Source organism: Sinohyriopsis cumingii, chromosome 7 (genome assembly GCF_028554795.1).
Source record: "Sinohyriopsis cumingii isolate HCF-2022 chromosome 7, ASM2855479v2, whole genome shotgun sequence".
In the NCBI taxonomy this organism is placed as follows: domain Eukaryota; kingdom Metazoa; phylum Mollusca; class Bivalvia; order Unionida; family Unionidae; genus Sinohyriopsis; species Sinohyriopsis cumingii.
The window spans coordinates 34097027-34111934 of NC_142967.1; the positions used below are offsets into that span (position 1 = coordinate 34097027).

At 33.4% G+C, this 14908-nt stretch overlaps 1 protein-coding gene across 2 annotated transcripts in view; it reads right to left on the reverse strand.

Annotated features, from left to right (window-relative positions):
* LOC149794998 (rho-related BTB domain-containing protein 1-like) overlaps positions 1-14908 on the reverse strand; it is a 63100-nt gene that overhangs the window by 26839 nt on the left and 21353 nt on the right. For both annotated transcript variants that reach the window (XR_016422232.1, XM_089964664.1), the window contains exons 4-7: positions 12843-13034; positions 11320-12338; positions 6418-6536; positions 1297-1536 (exon numbers count right to left, since the gene is read on the reverse strand). Coding sequence is in view for 1 of the 2 variants with exons in the window: in XM_089964664.1 (XP_089820790.1) it covers positions 1297-1536; positions 6418-6536; positions 11320-12338; positions 12843-13034 (1570 nt within the window). In the remaining variant the exon portion in view is untranslated. The remainder of the gene's footprint in view (positions 1-1296; positions 1537-6417; positions 6537-11319; positions 12339-12842; positions 13035-14908) is intronic.

Genomic DNA, 14908 nt, shown 5'->3' on the forward strand with positions numbered 1-14908 from the left:
CCTGATGAGAGAGAGGTATTAATAACATCAGTTAGTGAAGGCAATACTAGATCTAAGCACTCAAGCAGCAGTGATCCATAATTTTTGCAACTTTCACTGTCTGGGCCATGAGAACTGTTCCTGAGATAGGAACACTGTTTTGTTGTGTTTATCAGGTGTAAACAGCATCATCTAATTCAGTATCATTGGCAGTCAGTGCCCATTTTCATTGGAACCCATCATCTGAATCATCATCATGCATGTAATCTTGAAGTTTCTGCTTACCCTTGAGGCAACCTCTGAGTGTCAACTTGCCAATCTTGAGTTAACTACAAACTTTTGATCTCACTTCACCATTATGAACCCTATCTATCATACAAAGCTTTTCATTCATTGAGAACATCATTTGCTTGATTCCTTCACTCTATGTGGTCATATTTACAAATGATTGGGATATATGATTGGTCAAATAAAATAGATTGATTTTAAGAAAGGTAGTGACCACAAGAACTTGTGCCTGGATTTGCATGCCTTTGAATTATTTTACTGTACCTCCCTTTCTTGATTTGATACAAAAGACATACTCAATATGACAAAAAACACAGGTGTCTTTTGTTCAATTTTTTAATGCAACAAACACTTCCCCAAGTTGTAGATCAAAGCACAGAAGTGCTCACAGGTCTCAATGAATGGTTGATTGACTCTTTTAATGTTGCAATAATACAATGAAACAGAATTAAAAGATCGCCTAACGACACATCTTAAATTGGTATTTATTTCTTTCACTGTTGCCACCTGTTAGCATTTACCATAATTTTTCATTGATCACTTTTATGCCATATATTACTGAGATATATTTTTCCAATAAAACCTAACAAAATATGTGATTTCTTATTAAAATTTGCAAATTTTACAAAGCTGATTCCACCCTAATGTTCATTAATCACCATTTTTGATGATAAAATGAGGGATGTATTAAGGTTTCATTTACAAATTCTGATTGCAATATTAAAAAAATTAAATACAAAAATGCCAGTTTTTATATATTGTCTTTGGGAAATAAATGGTATCTATGACGAACACTGCCTTATAATCAGGTTCATGCATTATCGAGGGAGCGATGTACAACCATCCATTCTGTATAGCAGAGCTTGGTAAAAAGCTTCCTACCTCTGATGGTCATAACAGCAAGACTGCTGGGGGGGTGGGGGTGGCAACAAGACTGAACCTGACCAAAGTTTTCTACCTCAGATGGTCATACAGCAAGACTTCTGTGGGGAGGGGGCAACAAGACTAAACTTGCCCAAAACTTCCTACCTGAGATGGCTCCAGAACAATCAAGATATCTTCAATAATGTTTTCTCCTTTTTTCTCTGCCTCAACAAGGTCGTCCTTGATGTAAACTTCCATCAGCTTAACAAGTTGTGGCAGACAAAGGCAGTTTGCAAGCTCAATCATGTCCAAGCAGTCATCTACAGCACTCCGTGGAAGTTCACCAGTATACAGGTATTCCTTCAAGGCATTAAAACTGGCACAGTTGATACCCAGGAAAGGAATCTGCAGGAAAATAATATATGTAGATTTTTGCATCTGAAATAAGACTTGACAGTGCATAGTCCTTGTCAAAATACTGCAGGCATTCATCTAACAATAATTTTAAGAGCAATAGTTTACTCTTTGTCTTTTATAACACCCTGAATTTGTGTTTATCCAACATTTAAAATGGCTGCTATTTAGCGAGTGGTTGTCCCTTTATCACTTCTTTCAATTATATTAATTCTTTCTTCCAGTATTAGGATTTTTCATCGGCGGTTCTGCCATTGTTATTAAGGTACTGGGTGTTATCAGGGCATAAATGTAATAACATCTGAAGTGGTTTTAATCAGGCATTGGAGAAATATAAAATATAAATACAATGCAAATGTACCAATGAATGGCATAATTTACTCCTCCAGAAACAGAATAAATTTATTTAAAGACAAAAGTCAAAGTCTTAATTCACTAATGGCATAAAGGGGTTAATGCTATAAAAAAGGGTGTAACCAGCTGCACTAAGGTGAACAGATGGCAGCTTGGTGTGAGCCATAATCACTGTAGCATACAAAATGTAACAAAAAACACAATCTTTTAACAATGTCAATCGAATATGGAAAACAATTCTCACATACTGGTATTAAAGACAAAGACCTAATTCACCACAGGCATTAAGGATTAACCCCAATGACAAATGTAGTAGTACACAGGCATTAAGGATTAACCCCAATGACAAATGTAGTACACAGCTACTACATTTACTTCAGCAATAAAATGGCACTTTGTGATATGTACTTTAGTCTGGTTACACTTTTTAGTAGATGACACTACATACATGAACTTTAAAATGTACAAAACCGGTAGCCAACCTAATTTTTGTTGTTGTTGGAACAGCTATTAGTTTTTAAGAGGTTGTGATTACAAAGGATTAAATAAAGGTCAGTGATGTTTGTTCACTCAATACATTCATTAATAGCAGTGCTATGTTAGAGCAATCTGCATGTATTGGTTTACAATCTGCAACATATGACACTAAATGCATAGCCTGTAAACTTGAAGAAACCAGTAGCCAGCTTAATAATTTTGTTTTTGTTTTTGGTTAGAACAGTCTTTACATTTTAAGCAGTAGTGGTTAAAAAGGATTAAATAAAGATGATTGGTGTTTATCTCTATTTTTTATGTCTGTCATAGGTGTCAAAATGGATAATTTGTCAAGAAATGTGGTCGCTGGTCATATTCTGTAGGTCACTCGTGACACTTCATTTATACAATAAAATCATTCCATGCATTACGAATGTGGTTATAAATGACTGGCTATCACTCATAGCAGAGGTCGCTCAAGGCAGGTTTTAATGTATGATGCAGATGATACTGCCTTATATAACACTGGATCAACAGGCCATGAGATTAGCACTAGATTAAATAAAGATTTGCTAAAAATAAACAACTGGTGTGAACACAATTATATGAAGATAAATGCAGCCAAATCAAAAGCCATGATCATAGATAGCTGAGCAAAAGTTGAGAAAAATGATTTCAAAGTAATGTTAAAAGGAATGGATATACAACAGTCTGAAAATGAAAAACTACTTGGCATCATGATAGACCATATCTTGTGCTGGATAATACAAGTTGATAAGTCATCAAAAAAGTTAATTCATTGCTTTATCTATTTAACAGAATAAAATCTTATCTCCCTTAAGAACAGAAAAAGATATTCTACAATGCATATATCATGCCACACATAGAATACTGTCGTTCCATAAGTAATAGTGGTATAGAAAATCAGGAAATTACTGAAATTTCAAAAAAGAACAGCTAGAATTATTCTTGATGTTGATTTAGATACTCCATCAACAAATCTTTTGTAAACCCATTTCAGAAGAGAACTCAATTTCAGAAGGGTTTACTAGTCTATAAATTCTTACATGGTTTGGCTCCTGATTATCTTAAACGTAATTTTTAATTTGTTAAAAATTTACATATGTATGAACTAAGACCCATCTAAAACAACAAGTTATATTTACATGAACCAAATTCAGAGTTTTATAAAAAAAAAGAGTTCTGCTTTTCCTGGAGCCCAACTGTGGAATTCCATACCACCTTAGATAAAGTCATCTGACACATGCCAAGCTTTTAAATAGCTTCTTAGTCAACATCTACAGAAACAATCATTTATATGATTTTGTTTAATTCAGTACTACTACTTTTTACAACACTGTTATCATATACTCACCTATAATGTTTTATACATGTTCATTACTACTATTTGTATGAATCCTGCATGTACTCATCCTTGAAGCCTTGTAAAACCTTTACTGTAGCAGTAAATCAATTGTCGAGTTTTAACAGCATTTGCTGTCTAAAGACACCTGATCTTGTAAAAATTGTGCATTATATTGAAATTTATACAAATGTTAATACAGAAGGCCTCATGGAAGATTGGTCAGTTGAACAAATGACCTTCTTCTTTTAAAAAAATCATTATTATTATTATTATTATTATTATCATTATTGTGTTTTACAGCATGGAACACTAGTGCAGGATAGCTCTACCCCACATCATACATGATCTTTATTCTGACTTGTGGATTTTTTTGACCTTGTAATGTGAGCACGGTGTGTGTTTGTGTTTTGGATTTTTAACATAGCTTTCACAATTTTTCAGTCATATTGCTGCAATGTCTGCAGTGTGGCAATTTATAGTGATGTCTAGCACTGGGGAATCATGCCACAGACATTTACCCAGTCACATTTTCCTGACACCAGGCCAACCAGTGATAACACTAACCTCTTAATGCTGAGCGCCAAGTGAGGCAGCTGTTAGTACCATTTTTGTAAATCTTTGGGATGACTCGGCTGGGGATTGAACCCATGACCTCCTGCATCTAAGGCAGATGCTCTAACCACAATTAATTAGTTGTCTAAGTTATGACATGACTTAATGACAAAATTAATTAGTTGTCTAAGTTATGACACGACTTAATGACAAAATTAATTAGTTGTCTAAGTTATCACATGACTTAATGACAAAATTAATTAGTTGTCTAAGTTATGACATGACTTGATGACAAAATTAATTAGTCCTTGAATTTATATAAATCAGGAAACTATCCAAGTTCTGTTACAAATGTCAAAGACATATTGTGATTGTAGTTTATCTGTGAATTGCAGAAGCAGCAAATGATTGAGACTTTTATCTTTTATCTGCAACCTAATTCAAGATGAATTGGTAATCCAGCAATATAGTGGTTTAAACCTTAATTTGTAATGCACTACATTCCAATTACAAACTAGTTGTTAACTGTTGGAGAAATATTTTAAATACAATCAAACCTCTCAAAAGCAGCCATCCAACTGGCCTTTGCATACAGGTCACCTCTTTACACAAGTTCTCCTTTCAAAATTGGTTTTTAAACATTTACCATGCACTGAATCATATTATTAGTATTATTATTATTATTATCAAACTATTTTATGAGTACCATTCACAAAAATCATAAAATATGTGCATATGTTGCTTTCTCCCAAATTTATGTTTCACACAAGATTGCAGCATCCTTTTCAGTTTAATCCATCCTATAAATTAAATGGCAACTGACTTAAAGAATCACTGATCTATGAGTTGTATTGCATGACAAAATACTACTTTCATTATTGACTGAGTGTGTGTGTGTGTGTGTGTGTGATTTGGATTTTTAACGTAACTTTAAAAAAAATTCAGTCATATCGCTATGATGTCTGCAGTGTGGCATTTTATAATGATGCCTAGCACTGGGGCATCACGTCAATATCCTCTTAATGCTGAGTGCCAAGTGAGGCAACTGTTAGTACCATTTTTGTAAGTCTTTGGTATGACTCAGCCGGGAATTGAACCCATGACCTCCCGCATCCGAGGCGGTCTCTCTAACCACTAGGCCACTGGAGAGGTCTCATTATTGATTGACAGCTAATATATGAAAGTAAAACAAGGACTGGTAACATCTATTTATGCATCAAAATCAATATATTCAACTCACCAAGAAAACTGAAGTCATAGGCCTCCAATAAGATGGGAATCAAAACAGGCCATATATGGCTATTTTTACAAACCCATCAACCAAACCTTTGCCTGCCTTAACAGACAAGTTTAAATATTGAATGACATCTGATCCTAATGAAAGGGATGTAACTTGCATCTCTTCTCTAAGATGAACCTTTTTATCCAAGATAACTTTAATTCATAGAAAAATAGATGAAAATATCAAACTACTTGTCACACTGGCAAAACAAAAGTAACTTTCATTTTTGCTGCAATAACACAACTACTTTTCCCACCATTTGGCAAATAATTTGCTTTAACCCTCTCCTGTAAAGACATAAACTGCCTCATTTTCGAACCCAACATATTGACACCTTCAAGTTAGATGGTGTGTGACTGGAGTATGGTGAGTACAAGCGAATATCAAATATTTACACATCAATTCACATAATAACTATTTATCTAAAGCAATGCCTTGCTGATCAAACAAAAGTTTAAACTGCATAATCAAAGTGGCCCCTGTTGATTTACATTCCAGTGACTACTTATGAGAGGGAGAAACCATTGTTGGGTTAGAGACACCTGCCCACTGACCAATAAAGGCAGGTGACTATTATGCAAAGGACATTTTTATATGCCAGGGGCCACTGTGACTAGGTGACTGCTATGTACAGGTGACTGTTAGGACAGGTCTGACTCTATAAGTGAATGGATAATCCAACAATGTATTTATTTACTTACATATGGGAAAACATTAAAGTGTGTTGGCCATAGTGCACTACATATCAGTGGAGTTTAAAGCATTATTTGTGACCTTTCCAACAAACGTTTTTGAGAAATATTTTTCTGTAAAGGTGGAGAAAAGTACTTTTTCCATGACATACAACTTTGACTGATGCCTCCCTGAAGTTGGCACTGAACATGGCTGACATCATTTCACAGCGACCCATTAACAGAGCTTTGTGAGCTGAAACCTGTCCATCATCCAACTGGAACACTATGTCTGAAATAGGAACCAACATTTGATTGAAAGTTACAAATTATTTAGTTTTAATCACCTGTACACTACTGATTTATTCAAATAATATGAAACAAGTCCAAATATTTCCTGAAACCTGTGGGAAACATTTGAGCCCAAATTCCAGAATCTTCCTCTGTTGTTTAAGCAAACATTTTAGCTTGTTTGATTATCATCTGTATAAATTCAATTACCAAATTTTTTAAAATTATTTTACAAAGAGAATGAATTTTTATGTTTCTTTAAAAGCATAAACATGTCCTTAAACCAACTACCATGACAATTAATGTCATTCTTTGACACTGGTACTTGAAAGAAGGGGGCCCCAAGTAGCCGAAAGCACTCACTCTTATAGATCACTGCCATCTCACCTGTCTGCATGGGTTGAGTCTTGGGTTCAGCCAATGTGGGTATGTGAGAAAGCTTGCCATTAGCTTCTCATGGGTTGATAGTTCTTTCCAGGCTTTTCCTGGGTTCTTCCTCCACCATTTATACTGGCCATAATGTATAGCCTATATTGTGCTGAAATGGCTTTAAACCCTACAACAAAAACAACTTGAAAGAAGGAAAGGAAAAAATCTTACATGGTAAATAAGACAGAATTTGGTTTGAAGTGTGATATAAAAAGTCGCTGATTTATAAGGTCCAGATTTAGTTTTTCCCTTAAAAGTTGAAGATTGAAAGAATTTGGTCACTTTAGGTAGATACAGAATTCATCAGCTTTTCACAAATTTGGATAATTTGTATGTCTGTCCAAAAGAGGATAGAGAAGGCTAAACATCCTGGTCCAAAAAGCCCTATAGAAAAAAATATTTACACTTGTAAACTACTAAAGACCAAAAGTGTCTATGTCCCTAAAATCTGAAGAAAAAAACAATGCTGAAACATTTATATAATGGTATGAAAATCTATCAAAGTCATCTAGATATATCCAGAAACAAGCAAATTTCACTGGTGTATCTCAAATGGTTATTGCTGTATCAGTTGTCATCTCAAATATCTCCAATGGTTATTGCTGTATCACTTGTGTATCTCAAATATGTATTGCTGTATCACTTGTGTATCTCAAATATTTATTGCTGTATCACTTGTGTATCTCAAATATATATTGCTGTATCACTTATCTATCTCAAATGGTAATTACTGTATCACTTGTGTATCTCAAATGGTTATTACTGTATCACTTATCTATCTCAAATGATTATTGGTGCATCACTTGTGTATCTCAAATATGTACTGCTGTATCACTTGTGTATCTCAAATATTTATTGCTGTATCACTTGTGTATCTCAAATATATTGCTGTATCACTTATCTATCTCAAATGGTAATTACTGTATCACTTGTGTATCTCAAATGGTTATTACTGTATCACTTATCTATCTCAAATGGTTATTGGTGTATTACTTGTGTATCTCAAATATATGTAGCTGTATCTTTTATCTATCTTAAATGGTCATTGCTGTATCACTTGTGTATCTAAAAGATATATTGCTGCATCATTTATCTATCTTAAATGATTATTGGTGTATCACTTGTGTATCTCAAATATCTATTGCTGTATCACTTATCTATCTCAAATGGTTATTTCTGCATTACTTGTGTATCTCAAATTATGGTTATTACTGTATCACTTATCTATCTCAAATGGTAATTACTGTATCACTTGTATATCTCAAATGGTTATTACTGTATCACTTATCTATCTCAAATGGTTATTACTGTATCACTTATCTATCTCAAATGGCAATTGGTGTATCACTTGTGTATCTCAAATGGTTATTACCGTATCACTTACTTATCTCAAATGGTTACTGCTGTATCACTTGTGTATCTTAAATATCTATTGCTGTATCACTTATCTAACTTGAATGGTTTTTGTTGTATCACTTGTGTATCTCAAATATCTATTGCTGTATCACTTATTTATCTCCAATGATTTTTACTGTATCACTTATCTATCCCAAATGGTTGTTGCTGTATCACTTGTGTATCTCAAATGTTTTTTGCTGTATCGCTTGTGTATCTCAAATGGGTTATTACTGTATTACTTATGTCTCAAATGGTTATTACTGTATCACTTGTGTATCTCAAATATATATTGCTGTATCACCTATCTATCTCAAATGATTACTGTATCACTTATCTATCTCAAATGGTTACTACTGGTGCATCACTTGTGGTCTCAAATATATATTGCTGTATCACTTATCTATCTTAAATACTTATTACTGCATCACTTATGTATCTCAAATATCTAGTGCTGTGTCACTTATTGATCTCAAATGGTTATTACTGTATCACTTGTCTATCTCAAAATGGTTATTGCTGTATCACTTGTGTATCTCAAATGGTTATTAATGTATCACTTGAATATCTCAATTAGTTATTGCTGTATCACTAATGTATCTCAAATAGCTATTACTGTATCACTTATCTAAAAGATTTATTACTGTATCACTGATGTATCTAAAATGGTTATTGATGTATCACTTAAAAATCTCAAATGGTTATTGTTGTGTCACTTATATATCTCAAATGGTTACTGCTGTATAACTTGTGTATCTCAAATATGTAATGCTGTATCACTTGTGTATCTCAAATGGTTATTGCTGTATCACTTGTGTATCTCAAATGGCTATTACTGTATCACTTATCTAAAAGATTTATTACTGTATCACTCATGTATCTAAAATGGTTATTGCTGTATCATGCTAGCAATATTTATATTTATATATAAAAAAGTGGAAAAACTACTGTTAGTTTGAAAATCTAATATAAAGCTCATGTACATATGATCGAAATCCAAAAGGTGTTTTGAAAAAAATCTGTAAAAATAAGTCTTAATTTCATTTGTCTGCCTCAATTTATTTGTTCCAAATTTTGCTTACAAGATTTTTCAAAATAACTACAAGTCATAGAGTTAAACAGTGTGTAACATTTAATAATAAAGTCACACAGGAAATAATCCTGAGACCCCTACGGCACTGGAATAACAAATTTGGACTGGTTTGTCTCACATGTTTTCAAGCTCTCTTTTTTGCAAGAAAAAGTGCTGGGCATACAGACATTGTAAAACCAATATATTTCTCAAACTCAGATGGGGGAGACATAAAAATGCTGGCCCCAAATATATGTGATGCTTGTAACCAGAAAAACAATTCTAAAATATCGTCTTCCAAATGTGGACTTGGATCCTATGTATAACAGCTATACTGCATTTACTGAGACAGTACAAACTGGTTTGACAAATTTACAATCAAGCGCCATGTACTGCTTCATAATGGTCAGCAAAATGCATAGTCTATATATGTTGAATGGCATACTGCTTGCAGAAGTTCTGCTATGCCAGTATATGCCAGTTTTCATTGAAAAACTTTGCCTCTGTACCAGAAAAAAATGAGGCTATTAGTATCCATGTACCGACAAACTGTAACGGGCATTTTAAGTCGTTAACTCTCTCAACATCGAAAGTCTGTAAGAAGCTGACTCATTCTTTTCATACAGTTATAGTCCCATATCCCTTCTGACTTTGATCAATGATTGCCCACAACAAAAACCAGCAGCTGGAGGAGAGCAGGCTTATCTCTTTGATGGATTGCAAGGGTTTGATATGAATACAAATTAAAGCACTCCATCATAGACATTAATGTAGGCAGTCAATTTCTGCTTCATTCCATTTACACTTAAGAATCTTGAATATGGAGACATTTCTTTGTTAAGGAGTTAATTTTTTCTTCTTGGTTTGGACTTGACCAGTTTCGATATATAAATGAATGCAATCATGTGATTTAGACATGCTGAAGTTGAAAGTTTTCACCCCCACCAAGCCGATAAACTAAACATTTTATGCTGTGCATGGAAACACTTAACTATTAACTTTAGAAGTGAACCCTGCACCAAAGTTGTTAATTGTGTTTTAATTAATTTGGTGACAGACAGTGGCAATAATGGAATGAGATTACACTACAGTTTGTTCCACATAGCATCATTTCCCATCTGTAACTCAGCAAATTTTCAGGTCACATCACTCAATGTAGCTAAAAGAACCTAATTCATTTTAAATATTTCGTGTGAAACAAATTAGGTACTTTTGACTACATTTAATGATGCTGACCTGATAATTTACTGAGTTACAGATACGATAAAATCTAGGTTGCAGTGTGGAACAAACTATAGTGTTGTGATGTTAACTTATGACTCTGTCTATTATGAACACAGCTTCTATTACAGGTCAGAAACTCGTCCATCTCATTTTCTTACTCTAAGGTATTGTTTACAACATAATTTTCTCAACTCTATGCAAATGATAAACCATGCACTAATGAAAACAGTTGATTAGTATTTGTACCAGTCAAATCTGGTCTTCAACTGACTTTACACAGCCTGGCTGGTATGAGGTACCGGTAGTAGTGCAACCCTAGTAGAAATGCTAATTAGAAATTACCCCCAAAAATTTTAGATTAGTTATTACCCCAAAATTTCAAATCAGTAATTACTTCACGATTTTCAGATTAGTAATTACCCCATACATTTCATATTAGTAATTACTTCTGGAGTTTGCCTTCTTTAAATACCCACCACTTCCTCACAAAAACTGTAAATTGAACTGCTTTTAACATAACATGCTTTTCAAATATAAAATTCATATAGATAAATCATAAAAGCTAAATACAGAATAAAAGGACAAATGTTTGCTGAAAAATTCAAACATTATACAACAAAATAATGTTAAAGAAAAAGAGCACTGAATCCAATTTTATGGCTACCTGTAAGTAGATTTTTCTTAAGGGCCAACTCTCTTAATTTCCGGCATCTAGCTTCTCTCAAGTTTTTCTCAAGTTCCACATTGAGGAACTTCTCTTCGGACTGTAGATTGTCAATCATGAGTATTAGATCATTCAGATTCATTAATTCTGCAGCACGTCTTGCTTCTTCAAAGCAATCACTATCCTCTTCAACACATGATGTGTACAAATACTCCAGAACAAATTGAAATGCTCGTGGTGTTATTTCTGTGCTTACATGAATTACTGTGTATTTTAGTTTTTCATCAAGATTATATGGATTGTCAAAACACTGTTCTGCTATCCAAAGAAAAGCAGGGCATATATTTTGGATGTTCATTGTTGACTTTGTGAATTTAGCTGAGTCAGTGCAAGAATCTGTTATAACAGATTTTTCCTCACTAGCAGACACATGATTTCCATTTTCATCCTGTTCACTATCGACATCATTTCCATTGTTCTCTTTGTCAATGTAACCAATTTTAGTTGCAAGCTTTTCATGACAATGAATTTCAATGGAGCTTTCCAATTTTCTATCTACCATGTCCAAGGGTACTGAAGTGGAAAGTGATGCATAAATGCACCCAGATTCCGAATCATGCAATAGAAAAATGTCCTCAAAAAGTTTTGCTGCAGTTACCAGACATATCTTATGAGCCCTGAATCTAACACCTCTCACAATAAAAACAACATCACCTTCCAACTGATTGTGAAGCAAACGACATAAATCACCATAGAGAGTTTGAGTGGGACCATTCACTTCTGGATATGGCAATGCTGGGATGTTCATTGGTTCTTGAATCAAAGGTTTCTTGATATGGTGTAATTTGGTATTCCAGAACCAAAGTTTCTTGTTCATGACAGCAGACCTGATAGCATTGATAAACACATCTTTAATCCCATATCGTGTGTAAACACTGCATTCATAATAAGGTGCTTTTAGCTGTTCTGCTAAAGCCTTGCCTTCCTGGGGGAACACAATGTCCTTGACCTCTGCTGTTCTGTAAAGCAAAGCAAATTATGGACCATTTTCACATAGTGTAACAGGCAGACTGATAGAAAGATGAAACTTCAATGTCATTGATGTGGAAATGTGGAAACAATAAATGCCAACACCAGTTTAAACTATCACCAAAGTTCAGTGTCAAAACTAATTTACCCCCAAAACATACACTCTAAATATCGATTTATCAAGATGTATGAAAACCATGGCTACTACCAATGCATGAAAAGAACAAAGTCGGTTTTGCTGAATGATATTACAACAAATATTTAAAGAACATTTTTTTTTATTAGCCAAGTTTGGGAAAATGTCCACATTATTGAATTTTGTCAAATTTCCTATGTCAAAAAATTGGTTTGCGCAATTATGCAATTTCTATGAAATTCTATTACTATGACATTAAATATTTGCAACCAGCAACAAGGCTGTGAATACTGCAAGAAATTAAATCATGCGGAAATTTTCCCGTTTAAAGTAAATGTACATTAATGGTTCTAGATACCTGTACAAAAGACCCTTATTCACTTTACGATACATCTCATCTCTGCAGATGTAACGAAGGTCGGCCTGTGTTCCAACAAGGATAACTGGAGTCACTGGGGCACATTGTTTAACCTCTGGTATCCAGTATCGAGAGAGGTTCAGTAAAGAGGTCCTATGCACTACGCTATAGCACAGTAGTATCACATCAGCCCTGAAATATACAGTACTGAAGTGTCAAATTCCTGAAATACATATGGATAGAAAAAGACATTGCACAGGAGTCCAAGACAACCAAAAATGAATGTTGGCAAACATTTTTCCTCTTAATGTGAAAACCCAGTTGGGAAACTGAACAAAATATTATTAAAAAATTATCAGTAGGATACCCAAGCATAATAGTTGACTAGAGATAACCATGGAGTTTCAAAATTGTTCTAACCCTATATCATAACAGTAATCCTGAAATGTACAACACATCTATTTAACTTCAGCCATGAAATGTATAACACTATAGTTTCACAGTCCTGAAATGCATAATACTCTAGTATCACAGTCTTAAAATGTATAATACTGTAGTATCACAGCCTTAAAATGTATAATACTGTAGTATCACAGCTTTAAAATGTATAATACTGTAGTATCACAGTCCTAAAATATATAATACTGTAGTATCACAGCCTTAAAATGTATAATACTGTAGTATCACAGCCTTAAAATGTATAATACTGTAGTATCACAGCCTTAAAATGTATAATGCTGTAGTATCACATGTCCTAAAATGTATAATACTGTAGTATCACAGTCTTAAAATGTATAATGCTTTGGTAGTATCACATGTCCTAAAATGTATAGTACTGTAGTATCAGTCTTAAAATGTATAATGCTGTAGTATCACATGTCCTAAAATGTATAATACTGTAGTATCACAGTCTTAAAACGTATAATGCTTTGGTAGTATCACATGTCCTAAAATGTATAATACTGTAGTATCACAGTCTTAAAATGTATAATGCTGTAGTATCACAGCCTTAAAATGTATAATACTGTAGTATCACAGTCCTAAAATGTATAATACTGTAGTATCACAGCCTTAAAATGTATAATACTGTAGTATCACAGTCCTAAAATGTATAATACTGTAGTATCACAGCCTTAAAATGTATAATACTGTAGTATCACAGTCCTAAAATGTATAATACTGTAGTATCACAGTCCTGAAATGTATAATACTGTAGTATCACATGTCCTAAAATGTATAATACTGTAGTATCACAGCCTTAAAATGTATAATACTGTAGTATCACAGTCCTAAAATGTATAATACTGTAGTATCACAGTCCTGAAATGTATAATACTGTAGTAACACAGTCTTAAAATGTATAATACTGTAGTATCACAGTTCTAAAATGTATAATACTGTAGTATCACAGTCCTGAAATGTATAATACTGTAGTATCACAGTCCTAAAATGTATAATACTGTAGTATCAGTTCTAAAATGTATAATAATGCAGCATCACAGTCTTAAAATGTATAATACTGTAGTATCACAGTCCTAAAATGTATAATACTGTAGTATCACATGTCCTAAAATGTATAATGCTGTAGTATCACAGCCTTAAAATGTATAATACTGTAGTATCACAGTCCTAAAATGTATAATACTGTAGTATCACAGTCCTGAAATGTATAATACTGTAGTAACACAGTCTTAAAATGTATAATACTGTAGTATCACAGCTTTAAAATGCATAATACTCTAGTATCACAGTCTTAAAATGTATAATACTGTAGTATCACATGTCCTAAAATGTATAATACTGTAGTATCAGTTCTAAAATGTATAATAATGCAGCATCACAGTCTTAAAATGTATAATACTGTAGTATCACATGTCCTAAAATGTATAATACTGTAGTATCACAGTTCTAAAATGTATAATACTGTAGTATCACATGTCCTAAAATGTATAATACTGTAGTATCACAGTTCTAAAATGTATAATACTGTAGTATCACAGTCCTGAAATGTATAATACTGTAGTATCACAGTCCTGAAATGTATAATACTGTAGTATCACATGTCC